This window comes from Ovis aries, chromosome X (genome assembly GCF_016772045.2).
Source record: "Ovis aries strain OAR_USU_Benz2616 breed Rambouillet chromosome X, ARS-UI_Ramb_v3.0, whole genome shotgun sequence".
Lineage (NCBI taxonomy): Eukaryota > Metazoa > Chordata > Mammalia > Artiodactyla > Bovidae > Ovis > Ovis aries.
The window spans coordinates 20,479,838-20,500,971 of NC_056080.1; the positions used below are offsets into that span (position 1 = coordinate 20,479,838).

General features: G+C 41.3%; 1 protein-coding gene across 1 annotated transcript in view; it reads left to right on the forward strand.

Moving 5' to 3' along the window:
- PHEX (phosphate regulating endopeptidase X-linked) overlaps positions 1-21,134 on the forward strand; it is a 207,919-nt gene that overhangs the window by 149,260 nt on the left and 37,525 nt on the right. Inside the window, exon 15 of the mRNA XM_004021961.6 lies at positions 11,375-11,433. Within this exon, the coding sequence (XP_004022010.1) occupies positions 11,375-11,433 (59 nt within the window). The remainder of the gene's footprint in view (positions 1-11,374; positions 11,434-21,134) is intronic.

The following is a 21,134-nucleotide window of genomic DNA, read 5'->3' on the forward strand; positions in this document are numbered from 1 at the left end:
ATTCTTTATTGTCATTTGTCATCATATTCTCCATTAATTGTTTGAATATAGTTTATTTTAATTATTTGAGCTAATAATTTTCAATGGCTGCTCTCAAGTCTTTGCTAAATCTAGCATCTGGGCTCACTCAGTCAGTTTTTATTGATTGCTTTTTTTCCTTTTGTACACTTTTTCTTCTAGCATTATTTTTTGTCATTGTTGAAAATGACGTTTTCGATCATGTATTGTAGCAACTGTGGATTCTGATTTATTTTTCTGAGGTTTTTTAAAAAGTAATTTTCCTGGACTTACTGTATAGAATCTGTCTTGGCTACAGTTTGTGGCCATGGATGTCTCTACTCACTTTTGAAATTCTTATTTTTGTTTTTTAGCCTCACTTCATGAATGCGGTCTCTGTGTCTACATAGCTTAGTCCTCTGCCAGTTGATCTGTGTCGGAGTTCGGAGTGCATTCCAAGTCACAAGCCATTCACAATCACCCTTGCAGTTTACTTTCCACTGGTCTCTGTGGGGTCTCCCCTGTACACATGCCTAATTTCCCACCTAGCCAGGGATGTGTGGAGAGCTTATATCCATGCTTCTGTGACTCTTTCAGTTACACTATCTCCCTTTTACATTTCTGGCTGCTCTATCACTTTCCCCAATGGGAACTGTAACTTCAGGGGAACAAAGGTGTGGGTTTTCCTCATTTGTTTTCTACCAAGTTTATCACTTCTAGCTGACAGAGCTGCAGCTTTCTACCATGACCCCAAGTGAGCTCATCCCCTGTGGCAGCAAAGCTGCTGATTTTCCAGCCAGTCCTATCATAGTCAAATAAGTTCTGATCGAACTGGGAGGGATGAGAGGAGTCCCGGGCAAGAAGGCCACAGACTCCTGTTCTACTTCTTCTTAAGTTCTGGCCATTTTTCAATGTGTTGCTTGCCTTCAGTCAGTCTCCAGGGCCCTAAAATGGTTGCTTGTTGACAATTTTGTCCATTTTTATACCTGGTTTTGGTGGAAAGGATTTGTTGACCTTTTCATATGTCATAGCTGGAGCCTGACTTCTGTGGCCCAATGTTTTTTTCATGGCCCATGTGTTATCCTTGGCTGATAATTCTGGTCTCCAGATTTTTCACTGGCTTTTTTATGCTCTCTGGGTCTCTCATTACTCTCTCTTCCAACTCCCACCTCTGTTCCGGCCTCTAGGAAGAACTCTAGGCCCTTGACCATCCCTTGGCTTAAGGCTATGATTATTGCCTCTCCCTCTTAGCCAGGGCTCCCATCTAGCCCTCCTGCCCTCTGCCCTTCAAATCTTTTTACAGCATCCATCTGCAAAGTAAAAGTATTTAACTTTAAGGAGTAGGCCTGAAGCTGAACTCTTCTGCTTACCTATCCCTGACTCCACTCAGAAGCCCAAAGAAAGGAAGCAGAAGGCTTTTGGAACTTCTTTGGAAATGATGCATAGCTGATGTGTAGCCAGCTGCCCCACTGTCCTTCATTTTCTCTTCTCATCACAGTATCTTTCAGGGCATCTTGCCTGTTTCATTCTAATCTGAACTATTCAACAGAAATTTTAGATTTAGGATTCTTAAACTAGCTTCTCAAATCTCACAGCTTCACATATTAGTATCTCAGTGAGCAGCTACATGTAATAAGTAAAGTGTTCTGCCCCATCAGGTCTACTTCAGATAACTTCAAACTCTTGTTTTTGCAACTTATGAAAAATTCAAGCTTCTCACCAGTATTTTTGTGAACTCTCAGGGTCTTCTCAGGGTTTCTTCTCTATTTGAGATGCTGCCAAGTTAATTTTTAAAATTTCAAAATGTCATTATTCATTTGGATGTGTAGCAAGGCCTGGCTTGCTAATTTAAAAACTCCTAAATGTGCCATTTTTAACATCATCCTAAAATGCCGATGGGCTGTAAGACTCTAATGGCCTTGACTATTTTTAATATTTATGCCTCGGAAAAGTGCTGACTGACTGTGGGCTTAAGCAAACTGTGTGATTTGTGTCTTTTCCTTCTCTGTCAATGAAAACAAATACCTCTTTCACAAGAACATTAAATTGGTTAATGTTTCTGGAAAAGTTCTGCTGGAATGAAAACCAGTGCAGTGCTAGTCATTCTTCAGACCATATGTCTTATTTCAGGGAAAACAACATTAAGAAATTTAAGATTCTCTTTGCATGGTACAGTGGTAGGATAGACTTTTTTTTCTAATAAGAAATTTCGGGTGGGTCCTTTTCAGGCATTGTGGCGAATTTTAGCTTCATGATACCTGGTAACTGTAATTGACATCTTTTTAGGTCTGCAAATTCAGGAGTTAATTGAGTGAGGATGATTCTGGAGTAGCTCCACTACACTGGTTTTCTTTGAACAGCACATCGTGGTTATATTTCCACAAAGCTCTGAAATAAACGTTTTGCTTCTTTGTGGGTACAGGAGATAAACACCCTTTATCTTTCATTTTCATGGAATCCATTTTAGCTGCACTGATGTGCGTTAAGAAGTTTCTAACACGATGGGGAATGTCAGCAAGAATGAAATTAATTGGGTGGTCATCCCTGAAGGTACATATTTAGGGGTTGGTTTTCAGAATTGTCACTTCATCAGCTTGCTTAAAAATAGAGGATTTACTTCACTGCTCAGCTTGAGTCAAAAGTAATTTCTTTCCCTTAGGATCCTCTTTCTTTGACAGAAGTGATTTTAAGCCAGCCTCCCTATTAACTCACTCTCATTCTACTGTGACTAGACATGTCTGGTTTTCTTTTTTCTTCTAGCTTCTGAAAAATTTGTAAAAATACATCAAATGTCTCTACAGATTATGATCCTGCCCAGAATTAGCCACAGCATGGAATGGGACGGATGCAATCTGCAGGATATGAGAAATAAAGCAGTAAATACTCTATGGTTTTCCCATTCCACATTCCCCTAGACTATCTTTGAGAGTTAATAGGTAAAATGCGAAACTTTAGCTTGACATATATCTATTTTATATTGTTCAAATAAATCAGAGTATCAGTGTCTTTTCCTTTAGATTTTTGCATTTCATCATCATATTCCTTTCACATATCCCACTGTCCAGTACAATTTCATCTCCATATATTTTTGAAATTTATACAAGACCTTTTTCATACCTCATCTACTAAATCCTTCCCCAAATACAGACTGTAGGAACATGGTAAAGACATAACAAAAAGAATTTAAAGCACTTGAATGACACCCTTTGTTTATTTAAGTAGATGTATACATAGCGATGGGCTTCCCTGGTGGCTCAGCGGTAAAGATTCCACTTGCACTGCAGAAAATGCAGGAGACATGGGTTTGATCCCTGGGTGGGGAAGATCCCCTGGAGGAGGGCATGGCAACCCACTCCAGTATTCTTGCTTGGAGAATCCCATGGATAGAGAAGCCTGGCGAGCTACAGTCCATAGGGTCACAAAGAGTCGGACATGACTAAAACGGCTGAGCATGCACGCATGCATACATAGCAATGCAATGATTTAAATAGATTTTAATGAATTTTTGCTCAGCTTATACCACTTAGGCAATAGTCTTAGTCCAAGAGGAGCTTAAAATCTTGTTGGGAGGTAAGTTGTGCAAACTCATATGCTTTCAGGGCCCAATCAGTTAACACATGTTGACCTAGACATGGTAGGGAGTGACGGAGACCATGGAGAACTAGGATTGACTGCATGCCTCATTTGAAGGAATTCTGGTTCGGTACTTTTAAAACCTCTGTGTTGGGCAAATAAAACATTTTTTTTTCTTTTCTGGAGGAATTCAACCCATTGGCTAGGACTTTATCCATGGACAGGCAGCTTTTCAGTGTTTCAGTTACCTTTTGCTGTGTAATGAATCACCCCCAAAATTAGAGGATTAAAGCAGCAATAATTATTCATTTTTCTCTAGCATGGCTCTGGTGGTCACTGGGCCCAGCTGGGTGCTTCTTGCTCGTGGTGTTGCCTGCAGTTGCTGTCAGACAGTGGCAGGGGCTGGAGTCACATGGGAGGCTTCCTCTCCTAGTCTAGAATGATTGATGCTGGCTGTGGTCTGGAAGGCCTGCTCTGGCCTCTCCATGTGTACTGGGCTTCTTTGCGGTGTGCTGATTGAGCAAGAAATTTTGAAGAGCAAGTTTCCCGAAAAAGGACTGAGGGTGCACATGTGTTTACCAGGGGGAGCTTGTATCATCTTTAATTGCCTAGGATTAGAAGTCATGTGGTATTTTTTAAAAAATTAATTTATTTATTTTAATTGGAGGCTAATTACTTTACAGTATTGCAGGTTTTCTTTTTTGCCATACGTTGACATGAATTAGCCATGAGTGTACATGTGTTCCCCATCCTGCCCCTCCCTCCCACCTCCCTCCACATCCCATCCCTCAGGGTCATCCCAGTGCACCATCCTTGAGCACCCCATCTCATGCATCATACCTGGACTGGAGATCTATTTCACATATGATAATATACATGTTTCAATGGTATTCTCTCAAATCACCCCACCCTCACCTTCTCCCACAGAGTCCAAAAGTCTGTTCTTTACATCTGTGTCTCTTGCTGTCTCGCATATAGGGTCATCATTACCATGTTTCTAAATTCCATATATATGCGTTAATCTACTATATTGGTATATTTCTTTCTGACTTACTTCACTCTGTATAATAGGCTCCAGTTTCATCCACCTCATTAGAACTGATTCAAATACATTCTTTTTAATGGCTGAGTAATATTCCATTGTGTATATGTACCGCAGCTTTCTTATCCATTCATCTGCCAGTGGACGTCTAGGTTGCTTCCATATCCTGGCTATTATAAACAGTGCTGTGATGAACATTGGGGTATATGTGTTTCTTTCAATTCTGGTTTCCCAGCAGTGGGATTGCTGTGTTGTATGGCAGTTCTGTTTCCAGTTTTTTAAGGAATCTCCACACTGTTCTCCTTAGTGGCTGTACAAGTTTGCATTCCCACCAACAGTGTAAGGGGGTTCCCTTTTCTCTGCACCCTTTTCAGCATTTATTGTTTGTAGACTTTTTTTTTTTGGTAGACTTTTTGATAGCAGCCATTCTGACTGGTGTGAGATGGTACCTCATTGTGGTTTTGATTTGCATTTTTCTGATAATGAGTGATGTTGAGCATCTTTTCATGTGTTTGTTAACCATTTGTTTGTCTTCTTTGGAGAAATGTCTATTTAGTTCTTTGGCCCATTTTGTGGTTGGGTCATTTATTTTTCTGGAATTGAGCTGCTTGTATATTTTTGAGATTAATTCTTTGTCAGTTGCTTCATTTGCTATTATTTTCTCCCATTCTGAAGGCTATCTTTCCACCTTGCTTATAGTTTCCTTCATTGTGCAAAAGCTTTTAAGTTTAATTAGGTCCCATTTGTTTATTTTTGCTTTTATTTCCATTATTCTTGGAGGTGGGTCATAGAGGATCCTGCTGTGATTTATGTCAGAGAGTGTTTTGCCTACGTTTTTCACTAGGAGTTTTATAGTTTCTGGTCTTACATTTAGATCTTTAATCCATGTTGAGTTTATTTTTGTGTATGGTGTTAGAAAGTATTCTAGTTTCATTCTTTTACAAGTGGTTGACCAGTTTTCCCAGCACCACTTGTTAAAGAGATTGTCTTTTCTCCATTGTATATTCTTGCCTCCTTTGTCAAAGATAAGGTGTCCATAGGTGTGTGGATTTATCTCTAGGCTTTCTATTTTGTTCCATTGATCTATATTTCTGTCTTTGTGCCAGTACCATACTGTCTTGATGACTGTAGCTTTGTAGTATAGTCTGAAGTCAGGCAGGTTGATTCTTTCAGGTCCATTCTTCTTTCTCAAGATTGCTTTGGCTATTCGAGGTTTTTTGTATTTCCATACAAATTGTGAAATTATTTGTTCTAGCTCTGTGAAAAATACTGTTGGTAGCTTGATAGGGATTACATTGAATCTATAGATTGCTTTGGGTAGTATACTCATTTTCACTATATTGATTCTTCCAATCCATGAACATGGTATATTTTTCCATCTATTTGTGTCATCTTTGATTTCTTTCACCAGTGTTTTATAGTTTTCTATATATAGGTCTTTTGTTTCTTTAGGTAGATTTATTCCTAAATGTTTTATTCTTTTTATTGCAGTAGATTTATTCCTAAATATTTTATTCTTTTCATTGCAACGGTGAATGGAATTGTTTCCTTAATTTCTCTTTCTGTTTTCTCATTGTTAGTGTAAAGGAATGCAAGGGATTTCTGTGTGTTAATTTTATATCCTGCCACTTTACTATATTCATTGATTAGCTCTAGTAATTTTCCGGTGGTATCTTTAGGGTTTTCTATGTAGAGGATCATGTCATCTGCAAACAGTGAGAGTTTTACTTCTTCTTTTCCAATCTAGATTCCTTTTATTTCTTTTTCTTCTCTGATTGCTGGAAGTCATGTGGTATTATTTCTGCTGCATTTTATGCTTTAGAAGAGAGTCACAAAGGCTAGCCTATAATCAAGAGGAGAAAACTTGAGTCCACTTCTTAATGAGAAGAATATAAAAAAATTACAAACAGGTATTAAAACCAAGACAGGTCATGTTATATTGGAGAATAGTACAACTAAATATATGATATATTCAGATATAATTAGGGAGATATACAAAATATCTAAAGACAGACTTGGTATGGGTACTATCCCAGGAGAAGAAATAATAGCATCCACAACTGGTAGGCTCTGTTAGTACAGCTGCTTAATATCTCTAAGGCTCCAAATACGTCCTAGAGTCAGGGAACTCTGGGAAATCAGGAAAGGTTCGATCATGCATCTCATACAAAATGTTTTAGTAATTCTTACTGAAGCTTCAGAGGCCCCATCAGGCTCCATCTGGTTGTTTGATTTCTTTGTTTTATCTGCCTTTGTCCCCTAGAAGTTAGAAACATTGTTTCTACATGGCTCTTACCCTAATGTTTTGAAAGTTTATTCTTTGCTAAAGGGAGGGGAGTTGTAGAGATGAGTTCTAGGAATACATTTCATCTTTGATACATGCTGTGGTTCAGCTCAGTGTGATTTAGAAGCCAAGTTGAGAGGCATCTGGATTCTTCCCTCTTGACTCAGAGCAGACATAAAAATGCTGGATTCTTTGTGTAATAGTTTCCCATTGCTGTTGTAATGAATTATCACAACCTTATCAGCAATTCAGAACCAAACAAATGTGGTCTCTCACAGTTCTGTAGGTCAGAAATGTGGGATGGCTTGGCTGGTTTCTCAGCTCCAGTTTTCATAAGGCTGAAATCAGGATGTCAGCTGGCTTGGCTCTTAGCAGGAGCCCCTGGGGAGACCCCTCTTCCGGTCTCTTTCAAGCATTGGCAGATCCAGTTCCTTCTGGTTGTAGAACTGAGGTTCTTACTTCTTTGCTGGTTGTCAGCTGGGGGCCGCTCTTGGCCCCTAGAGGACTCTGTCTGCTCTTTGCTGTGGCCCCTGCCTCTCACAGCCAGCCACAGCATGTCAAATCCACCTTGCCCTTGGAATTTCTCCAACTTTTTGTTCTGCAACATCTCTTCTTACTTTCTTTCCAATTGCATCTCTAGGGTTCAAGCCAGAGAAGGTTCCTCATTTTTAAGGATGTGCGTGATTAGATAAGGCTAGCCTGGGATTAGTTCAGTTCAGTTCAGTTGCTTAGTTGTGTCCGACTCTTTGCGACCCCATGAATCGCAGCATACCAGGCCTCCCTGTCCATCACCAACTCCAGAGTTCACCCAAATGCATGTGTATCGAGTTGGTGATGCCATCCAGCCATCTCATTCTCTGTCGTCCCCTTCTCGTCCTGCCCCCAATCCCTCCCAGCATTAAGGTCTTTTCCAATGAGTCAACTCTTTGCATGAGGTGGCCAAAGTATTGGAGTTTCAGCTTCAGCATCAGTCCTTCCAGTGAACACCCAGGACTGGTCTCCTTTAGGATGGACTGGTTGGATCTCCTTGCAGTCCAAGGGACTCTCAAGAGTCTTCTGTAGCACCACAGTTCAAAAGCATCAATTCTTCGGTGCTCAGCTTTCTTCACAGTCCAACTTTCACATCCATACATGACCACTGGAGAAACCATAGCCTTGACTAGACAAACCTTTGTTGGCAAAATAATATCTCTGCTTTTTAGTATGCTATCTAGGTTGGTCATAACTTTCCTTCCAAGGAGTAAGTGTCTTTTAATTTCGTGGCTGTAATCACCGTCTGCAGTGATTTTGGAGCCCCCCAAAACAAAGTCTGACACTGTTTCCATTGTTTCCCCATCTATTTCCCATGAAGTGATGGGACCAGATGCCATGATCTTCGTTTTCTGAATGTTGAGCTTTAAGCCCACTTTTCACTCTCCTCTTTCACTTTCATCAAGAGGCTTTTTAGTTCCTCTTCACTTTCTGCCATAAGGGTGGTGTCATCTGCATATCTGAGGTTATTGATATTTCTCCTGGCAATCTTGATTCCAGCTTGTGCTTCTTCCAGCCCAGTGTTTCTCATGATGTACTCTGCATATAAGTTAAATAAGCAGGGTGACAATATACAGCCTTGACGTACTCCTTTTCCTATTTGGAACCAGTCTGTTGTTCCATGTCCAGTTCTAACTGTTGCTTCCTGACCTGCATATAGGTATCTCAAGAGGCAGGTCAGGTGGTCTGTATTCCCATCTCTTTGAGAATTTTCCAGAGTTTCTTGTGATCCACACAGTCAAAGGCTTTGGCATAGTCAATAAAGCAGAAATAGATGTTTTTCTGGAACTCTCTTGCTTTTTCGATGATCCAGCAGATATTGGCAGTTTGATCTCTGGTTCCTCTGACTTTTCTAAAACCAGCTTGAACGTCTGAGAGTTCACCCTTCACATATTGCTGAAGCCTGGCTTGCAGAATTTTGAGCATTACTTTACTAGCATGTGAGATGAGTGCAATTGTGTGGTAGTTTGAGCATTCTTTGGCATTGCCTTTCTTTGGAATTGGAATGAAAACTGACCTTTTCCAGTCCTGTGGCCACTGCTGAGTTTTCCAAATTTGCTGGCATATTGAGTGCAGCACTTTGACAGCAAAATCTTTCAGGGTTTGAAATAGCTCTACTGGAATTCCGTCACCTGTACTAGTTTTGTTCGTAGTGATGCTTTCTAAGGCCCACTTGACTTCACATTCCATGATGTCTGGCTCTAGGTGAGTGATCACACCATCTTGATTATCTGGGTCGTGAAGATCTGTCTTGTACAGTTCTTCTGTGTATTCTTGCCACCTCTTCTTAATATCTTCTGCTTCTGTTAGGTCCATCCCATTTCTGTCCTTTATTGAGCCCATCTTTGCATGAAATGTTCCCCTGGTATCTCTAATTTTCTTGAAGAGATCTCTAGTCTTTCCCATTCTGTTCTTTTCCTCTATTTCTTTGCATTGATCTCTGAGGAAGGCTTTCTTATCTCTTCTTGCTATTCTTTGGAACTCTGCATTCAAATGGGAATATCTTTCCCTTTCTCCTTTGGTTTTCACTTCTCTTCTTTTCACAGCTATTTGTAAGGCCTCCTCAGACAGCCATTTTGCTTTTTGCATTTCTTTTCCATGGGGATGGTCCTGGGATAGTCTAGGATCATTTCCCTGTTTTAAGCTCCTTGACCTTAATTACACCTGCAGAGTCCTTTTTGCCATGCAATGTAGCATATCCACAAGATCCAGAGATGAAGGCATGGACATCTTTGGGAGGATGCTTAATCATATTTAACTACAAGTTTTGACATTAGTTCAGTAAATGTGCTTTCTTAAGCCAGCCAGTAAATTTGTGTAAAACGTTAGGGTTTATTAAAACACGAATCCTAAATTTGAAGGCAAATAATATATATATTTTATGCAAATGAATATAGGTTTCAGCTTTGACAAGAGGCACTCTTTCTTGATTTCCAGTGTTGTCTCCAGTATAATGGTGAAGAAAACTGTTTTGAAGTCAGACAGACTAGACCTTGTGCAACTATATAGTGTTTGTCAATCTCATTGTCCTTTCCTGTGAGATAGGTTTTCCCCCCATAGAAACTAGGAATTATTAACCTGTGGCTAGAAAGTGCATAGGGCATAATAAGTGCTCAGAGAGTGTTAGCTGCTGCCACTACTGCTACTAATGATACTAACAAGTTGACCGTCATGGGCGTTTTATAAGAGGAGAAGGTATGGGTGGACCAAGTAGAATGAGCACTTGGATTTCCTGCCAGTTTCATGTTAGTCTGACATAAATTATTAGTCTGATGGAATTACTGTTTTAGACATAAATTGGTAAGAAGATTGTTCTGAAAAGGGATTTTTATGTTTATTTTGAGTACTTTAGCTTAAGACAAAGGCTTGGTTTTAATCATAAAGGGCAGTGCCTGAAAATCACAGGCATAAAGTCAGGGGTCAGCAATCTATGGCTTGAGGCCTAAATCTTGCCTGCTGCATGGTTTTGTACAGCCCAGAAGCTAAGAATGATGTTTAGAGATAAATGTTCATAGTCGGTTTGATGGTAGGAAGCACTAACCTTGAACCTCAAAGCGTAATGTTCTCTTGCCACTAAAGAATTTTTTCCTCTCATTAATAGGCCCATATTACCAAAAATTATACTCGATTATTATATTTTCACTTTCATCAATAAAACTTGATAGACAATTTTCTCTCACTATAGAAGAACCTACATAATATCCTTCATTTTGCCTCTTGGTCCAGGAAATGCCTAAATGTTTACGATCTGTTTACAGAGAAAATTTGCTGAGTCTAAGCTAAGTAACCTCCTGTGCATTTAAAATGCAGTGTAGACTCTTCATAGCTGGACGGCACTCCCAAGATCGCTTAGTGCAGTACCTTAGTGTTATAGAGAAACTGAACCAGAAGATAGGCTACTTGTGCACCACAACCTGGCTAATTAGTGACAGAGCCTGGATGAGCCATTAGAACCTTTGGTGCTTAAATCAGTAAATGTTCCTTGGGAGCCAGCACACCTTCTAGGTAGCATGGTTTTGCTTTATTATCTCTCTTTACACGGACTTCTGTGTTGTCACCTGTCTCAAGTCTTTAATGGACAAGTCAACCTACAAAACTCAGCTGTCCTGTGGCCCCATTGAACAGGGCCTGCTAAACATCAGTGTGTTGCTCTGTTTCCATCTGTGGGTGGATCTCTTTAGATTTGAGAATTTTTCATTAAAGTTGTTTCAGAAGCCCTGGTACCCTTTTCCATTTTCAGTAATGGTGAATAACCAGATAGGTTTAGGATGAGATTGTTCATAGAGCAGAGCAACAGCCCTTAACTGAGGTGATAATTTCCCCACATGTCTCACTTCCTCATTGTTCCCTGGTTATTTGCTAATAAATTGTGCCAGCTTGTATGTGTTTCACACACTCCTGCCTGGATAATGGTGATCACGTGGTGGTGTTTGTTTCTCTTTCTACAGGTGGTTTACAAATCCAACGACTGTCAATGCCTTCTACAGTGCATCCACCAACCAAATCCGTGAGTACTGGCTCCTTGTCCCCTTAATGTGCTCCAAAATGGGCAGAACTGTGATTTAAGAGTAGGGCATTCTTTATTTCCCCCAGAAGTGACCAGGTAGGTTGGTGAAGAAAGTTTGTTTCCCTGCCTATATGTCCAGCTTTCTTCATTTTCTTTACCTTATAAGTTTTTTTTGAAAGCTTTATATAACAAAGTGTTAGTTGCTCAGTCATGTCCAACTCTTTGTGACACCATGGACTGTAGCCCACCAGGCTCCTCTGTCCATGGAATTCTCCAGGCAAGAATACTGGAGTGAGTTGCCATGCCCTCCTCCAGGGGATCTTCCCGACCTAAGGATCCAACCCAGGTCTCCAGCACTGCAGGCAGGTTCTTTTACCATCTGAGCCACCAGGGAAGCCCAAGCTTTATATAACCATTAAGTTAAAAAAAAAGAAAACAACTATAATATATAAAACTGCAGTGATGTTGGCCATGAAAAAGGAACAAGCTTGCACTTTTCTGTCATGATGGTCTTACTGATGTTTATTTTATTTCTAGGATTGATGGGAAAAACAAGTAGGTAACTGGGCAGATTTTAGAAGCTGTTAAGAAAAGCTTTGAAATGGTCTCAATAATCCTGGGATGTAAAGTCTTGAGTTTCTTTTATTTACATGTACTAGTACATGGGCTTGGAGAAGGCAATGGCACCCCACTCCAGTACTCTTGCCTGGCAAATCCCATGGATGGAGGAGCCTGGTAGGCTGCAGTCCATGGGGTCGTGAAGAGTCAGACATGACTGAGCGACTTCACTTTCACTTTTCACTTCCATGCATTGGAGAAGGCAATGGCAACCCACTCCAGTGCTCTTGTCTGGGAAATCCTATTGAAGAGGAGCCTAGCAGGCTACAGCACATGGAGTCCCAAAGAGTCAGACACAACTGAGCGACTAAACAACAGCAACAAATTAGGTACATAATTATAAATACCATGATAATTTAAAAACATTATTAAGGATCGTATTGCCACAAATAAAAAAAATCTGACAGCACCAAGTGTTGATGACAGAGATGTGTAGTGCTAGTAGAAATGTAAATTGGTTCACCCACTTTTCTGCACAGTTGGGCAACACCTGGAAAAGCCAAAGATGGATGCACATCTCCATGAATGTCATTTAAGCTCTTGACATGTGCCCGAATGGTGTCGCTCAAAGTGTGGTCCAGTGATTATCAGCAACAGAGCCCGAGGGGGAACTTGTTAGAAGTGCAGATTCTCAGGCTCCACTTTAGACCTATTGTTCATAAACTCTGGATATGGAGCCCATAAATCTGTTTTATTAAGCCGTCCAGGTGAGGCTAACATACTTGGGGAAGCAGTGCCCTAGAGAAGTCTCACATGGGGAGGCCCCCATGAGAATGCTCATAGCAGTGTTCTTTATAATAGAAGCAAAAGGGGAATAGCTTACCTGGCTCACCAAAAAAAAAATGAATGACTTGTGCCATGTTCACACAAGAGCATGCCGTGCAGCAGTGCCCAGTGAGTGACCAGAGTGATGTGGATGAAGTTCACAAATAATAGGCTGTGTGTGTGTGTAGAAAAAAACAACTTGGGAGAGTACATGGAGGAAGACATCATAAAAAAAGAGTTGGAAAGCATGCAGAACAGTTCTATATATTGTCCACAGGTCCATCCATGTATAGTAAAAGTATGAAGACATTGACAAAAAATGATAGACACCGAGTGCACGTGGGCAGTGAGCTGTTGTGGGAGGGCAGGCTATTCCCGCTGATGCCCTTGCTGGTTTTTCACCCCCCTTGCACCTCTTCTGGTCTCCACATGCCCTCGCTTGTATGGTGTATACATTTAATCCCATGATTTTAAGTGCACATCTAATCCCATGGTTTTAGGCCTGTCTCTTTGCTGTTTGGTGAATGCAGGTGATGGAATTTATGAGGACTTGCTACCCTTGGCCCGCCCCTGCTGTTTCCCCCAGGGATCCCTCTAATACCCTCCTCATTTGCCTCCCTGCTTCTGAACTCATCCCCCTTTGATCTAGTCTAAATATAACATTGTAGCCATTTTAATGCTTTTTACAGTTGTCTCAGGTCCCTCCTTTGCTCAAAACCCATTATTAGCATCCCACCTCACACAGAATACAAGCCATATTACTTGAAGTGGGGCCTGTTACTGAGGCCTGTTATCAGCTGCCTTTGCCCCCCATCTGCTTCAGCCGCACGGGCCTCCTTCCTGTTCCCGGACCATGAAATATTCTTCCTTCCAGGCATTTGTACTCGGGATTCTCTTTGCCTTGGAAAATCTCCCCAAGTGATCTGCAGAGTTTGTGCAGATCAAATCTTCCTTCAAATCCTTGCTTGAATGCCACCTTCTCATTGAGGCCTCCTGGCCACCCACTTGTGGCAGGTCCTCTGGCGTCCTGACAGGATTCCCTGACCAGAGAGAATAGCCCACTCCCAGCAGGCACACCTTTTTTTAGTGTCGCCCTCATGTGGCCACTTTGAGGAACGACAGTGTCTACAGAACTGGAACTGGTATGGGATAGTATTTAACAGTATGTTAGCTGGCAGTGTATTATTATTATGAAAACGCTATTGCTTTCTTCCCCCACCCCCAGCTTTATTGCAGTATAATTGACAAGTAAAAATTGTATATATTTAAAATATACAACACGATGCTTTGCTATAGCTCTGAGTTGAGAGCTAAGCTGCATGTGTTACATGGGCACTTAGATTTTCAGTTCAGTTCAATCGCTCAGTCGTGTCCGACTCTTTGCAACCCCATGAATCACAGCACGCCAGGCCTCCCTGTCCATCACCATCTCCCGGAGTTACTCAAACTCACGTCCATCGAGTCAGTGATGCCATCCAGCCATCTCATCCTCTGTCGTCCCCTTCTCCTCCTGCCCCCAATCCCTCCCAGCATCAGAGTCTTTTCCAATGAGTCAACTCTTCGCATGAGATGGCCAAAGTATTGGAGTTTCAGCTTAAGCATCATTCCTTCCAAAGAAATCCCAGGGCTGATCTCCTTCAGAATGGACTGGTTGGATCTCCTTGCAGTTCAAGGGACTCTTAAGGTCTTCTCCAACACCACAGTTGAAAAACATCAATTCTTCGGCTCTCAGCTTTCTTCACAGTCCAACTCTCACATCCATACATGACCACTGGAAAACCATAGCCTTGACTAGACGGACCTTTGTTGGCAAAGTAATGTCTCTGCTTTTCAATATGCTATCTAGGTTGGTCATAACTTCTTCCAAGGAGTACGTGTCTTTTTATTTCATGGCTGCAGTCACCATCTGCAGTGATTTTTGAGCCCCCCAAAATAAAGTCTGACACTGTTTCCACTGTTTCCCCATCTGTTTCCCATAGCTACTATTTATAATAATATGGGTTTTGTTTATATAATATGAGTTATATCATTTGGAATAACTTATTGGGTGATAGAAAATTCTTTGAATTATCTATTTTTAAAGAAAATGTTTTACTAGGTACATGGAAAAGAATATATGTAGCATGCTAGAACACAGAAAGTTATGAAGTATACAAGAAAACATATAATAAAATAAATAATGTTTATGAACCCACCACACATCCAAGAACCAGAACATTCCTGATGCCATTGCATTTGTCTATGTTCCTCTCCATCCCTTTCTTTTTTTTTAAGATTCATCCAGGTAGCATGTGGCAGTATGACTTTCATTTTCACTGCTGTGTAACATTCCATTGTGTGACTGTACCCTAGATTACTTATCTGTTCTACAGAGCTATGAGTTTCCCTTTTCCTAGGTTTTCACTGTTCTAAACAGTGTTGCTCTGAATATTCTCATACATGTCCCCTGAAACAAGTGTTTCAGGTATATACTATGATTGGGTGGAATTACTGCACAAATACTCAACTTTACCAGGTAACACCCAATGTTTCCACAGTGAGTGTTCCAAAGTACAGAGTGTTTTCACCAGTTCTCATTTTCATCACTTCTTGGCATTGGTAGACAGAATTTTCACCATTCTAGTGAATGTAATAGATCAGTTCTTATGCCAGAAAAAGCATTGAGATAGATTCCTCACCAATATTTCCACATTCACTTTCCAATGTCAGTGAATGCTTACTGCTCTTTGGGGGATTTAAGTATGCCTAATAATATTTTTGCCTCCTGGATTCATCCCTGTTCAACCTTTTTTAAAATTTTTTAATCTGGGAAGAGCTGATCTTATCAGAGGTTTACTGAAGAAGCAGCCATTTCAGGGTAACCGAGTGGTTTCATGAGGCTCAGGAGCAGAGGGAGTTTGGAATGGACAATGTGAAGCAGTATTTTAATTAAGAGATTCAAGCTGTTTCTATTTTCCTAATGACCAGTGCTTGCTCTCATTGTAAATTACATTCTCAGGCAAGATGACAAGGAGTCCTATGGGTAACTTTTTCTCTCTCTTCTCTTTCTTATTTTCTGGACTACAAATGAAGACAGGTGGAGTTCCTTCTTATACATTTCCCCACTGGGTTTCCTGGGATGCACCCCCCCTCAACCCCCAACTGCTTTCTTTTTGCTCCACTGAAGAGTGGAAAATTGAGGTGATTTTCTAAAATGAATATCTTTATTGATTAGGGGCAGATTCTGACAGCATGTGGCCATCTGTTTAATTGGGTTTCACATCTATTTGTAGCTATACTTAGTAACGTGATTTATGAGAATTTCACTCAGTTCCCATTATCATTTTCTGATTTATGCCATTTAAGTCAACTTCTACATGTGGTAGAGACTTGAGCAGAAAATAGAAAACCTGTAGGGTTTTTCTTTATTTGTTTGTTTGATTTTACAAATCCATTCTTGTATGTGAAATCCTATGACTTGTGGTCATCTTTCAATCTTAGATTTTTGCAGGGTGTTTGTAGCTTCTTATTTTTCTACCCTTGTCAAGCTAGGTAGCAGTGTCTTCAGACACAGAGTGTAGTGTGAAATAATAATGACTTAAATCTGCTGTATGGGAAGTTATACTCAGGAGCTATTGCATAATTTAATTATATTTGAACTGATAAGGTGGTTAAACAGGAAGACAAGAAGCTGAGGTTGTTAGTGCCTAAACTTGTGCTTCCCTAACTCTGTGATAAATGTAGAGCTGGTCTTCCTGCTTTTAGTAAGGAGACCAAACTTTGATGAGAGACCTTGTATGCCACTGATTCAGTTGCATGACCTTGGGCAAGGTGTTTCTCCTTCCTGAGCCCTCTTGTCCTCATCTGCCATATGTTGAGGTTAGAGTTTTTGATAGGATTTAACAAGATCAATTTGAAAAGTGCCAGCATATCATCAGGGTCATGGTTTTGTATATCAAAACCCGGCATGCCCACCAGTAATGCCTGGGATAGCCAGTCAGTCACAGGATACACAGCATAATATGAAGCTTGGGGGAAGGGATATTTTGAACTTTTGTCCTCAGAAGATTTTATACATTAAAACAATATTTTGGTAAACTTCCATGATGGTCCAGTGGTTAAGACTCTGAGCTTCTACTGCAGGGGGCTTAGGTTCGATCCCCAGTTAGGGAACTAAGATCCCGCATGCCACATGGAGTGACCAAATAAATGTTCATAGCAGCTTTATTCATAATAGCAAAAATCCGGAAAGAACCTAATTTCCATCAACAGGAGAGCAGGTGGATGAATTGTGGTATATTCATACAACTGGATATTATACAGCAATGAAAAAGAACAAACTGCTCCATTCTACAGTGTGTGAGAATGCTGCTCACTTATAATGCCCAGTGAAACAATGCGTGGTTCCATTTATATGAAGTTCAGGGATAGGGAAATGAATTTGTGGTCGAAGTGATAGGATTAAAATAATGATGCTCTTTGTTTGGGGGGATATTGACTGAGATGGGGGCATGGAAACATCATCTTGATCTAGGAAGTGGTTGCACAGGTGATACTTTGGTAAAACCTCACTGTGTTCTATTATAATTTTTTTATATGCCATAGAATTTTGCCTTTACTTTATGTATATAATACCTCAACATAAATAGTAATACCTCCGTTCTCCCTTTAAAATGTTTAGAATAGCATATAGCACACATAGATATATGGGCTGATGACAGGTGACCTCAGACCAAGCTGCCAGAAGTGTAGATGAGGGATCACAAACATTTTCTGTAAAGAGCCAGATAGTAAATACTTTTGGCTTTGGAAGCCATATGATTTCTGTTGCAAATTCTCAACTTTGCCATTGCAGCCATGGACAATTCATAAACAAATGAGTGTGGCTGCGCTCCAGTGGAACTCTTTAGAGGGCTACAGTTTGCCAGTCGGAGGTGGAGAGCACTGGGAGAGGACGGGATCCAGGGAACCTTGTAGCATGTTGCTACCTCAGGTTCCAAAGTATAATACTTCGGGTCCAGTCAGGCAGTGGTCCCGAGCCGTGGTGGGGAGCCACTCACATTTGGTTCTCATCTCCACTGATATGGACTGGTGTTTAGCAGAAGATTCACTTCATGTATTCCGTATCAAAGTGTATCTGCGTAGTGCCTCATTTCAGTATTAGTTTTTTTATCTTAATAGATCTCAAATCATATTAAGCGTTTATTTTAAGCAAATAAAATCTTGGTTTGAAAATAAGCGAGGCCTAAGGGCTAAAACCAATGATTTTATTATCTTATACGCCAGGGATTTAGTTGCCTCAGTTTAATCACAGATACTCTGCTAAAGAAGATAAGCCTTTGTCCAGAGGCTGGGCTTATACTGGCATCAAACTGTAGAATTAATCCTGAAATCAAACATAGACTTGTTTTGCTGTTAAGGAAATAACTGTGTTTCAGACTGGTAGAATTTCTCATGCTTTGCTGACTGCCTGAAACCATAAAGTGGAAGCCAAGTTAGCAAATACTCACCTGCGGCCTCTACTGGACTTTAATGAAATTAAATCCCTGAATCCACTTGATGGTGTGTTTGAGGAGAATTTGAAAATAATCTGCCATAGTTTGGGAGCTCGAAGAAAGGAAACTCAAATGGCCACGTAATCCAGACTTCTTATTATGTAGAAGGGATCCTGACAGAGCAATTCTTAGTAATTTTTCTACTGATTCATGTCATATTTATAGTGCCCCCCCCCCCCGTGATTCTTACTTTCTGTTAGTCACACTCCTGTGTGGTCCATCCAGCACCAGATGAGGCTGACCTCTGTAACTAATAGGATACTGTAGAAATGGCAGTGTGACTTCTGAGGCTAGGTCATAACAGACATATGACTTCTGCCTTGCTCTCTTGGATTGATCACCCGGGGGAAGCCAGCAACCATGTCATGAGGGCCCTCAGGAAGCTGGTGGGGAGGTCCACATGTAAAGGACCCAGGGCCTCCTGCCCGTGACCAGCACCCTGTGCGCCTGCCGTCTTGGAAGCTGGTCCTGTAGTCCAGCCAAGCCTTTGGATGATGGCGGCCCACACTGGTATCCTGACAGCAACCTCATGAGAGACCCTGAGACAGACCATCCAAATAAACTGTGTCTGAATTCCTGACCCAGAGAAACTGTGACACAGTAAATGTTTATTGTTTTGAGCCACTATTTGGGGGGAATGCTTTGTTAGAAAGCAAAAGATAAGTAATACAGACATTACAACTCCCCAGGTACTGAGTTCAGTGCTAGGTCTATATAATATTGTATGGTGTAGTAGTTAAGAGTGTGGGCTTGGATTCTGAATCCTGACTTGGCCACTGATAACTCGCGACCTTGAACAGGTTGCTTAACATCTTTAGGCATCAGTTTAATTATCTATAAAATGGAGATAATAGTAGTAACTATCCTGTAGGGTTGTGAAGATTAAAGGTGGTAATATATATAAAATGCTTGGAAGAGAAACTGGTTTGTAGTAGGTAATCAATAAATCTTAGCTGTTAAAGAGTTCTTGCTTTTGAGGCGTCGGGAGAGAGAGACTTGTGATCAGTCATTTATAAGAGATCATAGTGTGCAGCGGAAGAGTGTGCAGTGCATCCTGGTAGCCTCAGGGCAGTGGTGATTACCTAGGGGAGTGAAGGTTTGCTTCACAGTGAAAAAGGCATTTGAGTGGGCTTTGAAAGGAAAAAAAATCTGTAGGCAAAGGTGGTAGGTTGGGACATGCAGAAGTACTGGCTGGTACAAAGACAACACACACAGAGGATGGCAAGGTGGTCACAATTGCTGGGGGACAGACTGCATGTGTTAGATGCGAGGAGAGAGGCATGATGGGAGATGAAATGTAGGAGAAGTAAATAAGAACCTTATAAGCCACATTGAGGAGCAAGCCATAGGGAACTGGTATAGCTTTCTTTCTGGAGAAGAAAATGGCACCCCACTCCAGTATTCTTGCCTGGAGAATTCCATAGAGAGGAGCCTGGCGGGCTACAGTCCATGGAGTTGCAAAGAGTCAGACACAACTGAAGTGACTTAGCACAGCACAGCACATCGTTTCTTTGGGAGGTGAGAAACGTCAGTCTCAGTTCCTTGGTCTTAGTCTCAAAGATCATGGCTTGAAGAGGGAAAAGACTGAGGCTCCTGAGGCCACTGAGGCCAGCTAGGGGTTGGGAAAGTGGTTCAAGAGAAGATTGGGGAGGGTGTAAACCTAGGTGGTGGCAGTGGTGAGAAGAATTAGGGAGTGGATAAGTTAAATCCCAAGATTGTTCTCAAATAATGGTGTAATAATAATACAAGTAGTTTCACAACTTTTCCACTGATGCTTTGAAAAGAAAGTGAAGTTGCTCAGTCGTGCCCGACTCTTTGCAACCCCATGGATAGTAGCCTGCACCAAACTCCTCCGTCCATTGGATTTTCAAGGCAAGAGTACTGGAGTGGGTTGCCATTTCCTTCTCCAGGGAATCTTCCCAACCCAGGGATCCAACCCAGGTCTCTCACATTGTAGACAGACGCTTTACCATCTGAGCCACCAGGGAAATCCAGGACTCCCATACAATGGAGAGTATAATTGTTCTTTGCAGCTGCTCTTCACTGAGAACCACTAACGTGGCAAGCATTGTGCTGGGTACTTTACTGTGTGTTGTCTCTAGTCTTCACGGAAGGTCTCTAAGCTTGGCATCGTGGGCCATTTTACAGAAGAAACTGAAGCTCAGGGAGGCCAAATCACATGTGAAAGAGCACACAGCTAGCGCAGCTGGGATAATAATGCAGCTTCTCTCTTTACAGACTTAATCTTCACCCTACACTGCTTGATGCTGGGTAAGAAATGTGAGAATTACATGAAATGGTACCTGTGAACACACTCAGACAAAGTTGCAAGCATGATATAGTTGTATGTTAGAGTAATCATGCTATTCTGCCCTTTCCCATGTGGTGGGGGGTTGTTTCTGTTTGATATGGAAGCAAGATATTGTTGGATGTGGGGACAGCCAGGAGGTGAGGATTGGAAGGTCAGGTGGCTGTGCTAATATTGTGTCTTCAAGGGTGGGGCCTGGAGCAGCTGCTGATGAGTGCCGTCTGTGAGAATGAGCTGTTTGGTTATGCCCCGATCTTCTAACCATTGGATTCTGATGGGGGGTTATGGGTTATATATTTTGCTCTATTTCAACAAAAATTGGAGAAGGAAATGGCAACCCACTCCAGTATTCTTGCCTGGAGAATCCCAGGGATGGGGGAGCCTGGTGGGCTACCGTCTGTGGGGTCACACAGAGTTGGACATGGCTGAAGCGACTTAGCAGCAGAAGCAGCATTTCCCCATAATGTTTTTCTTCA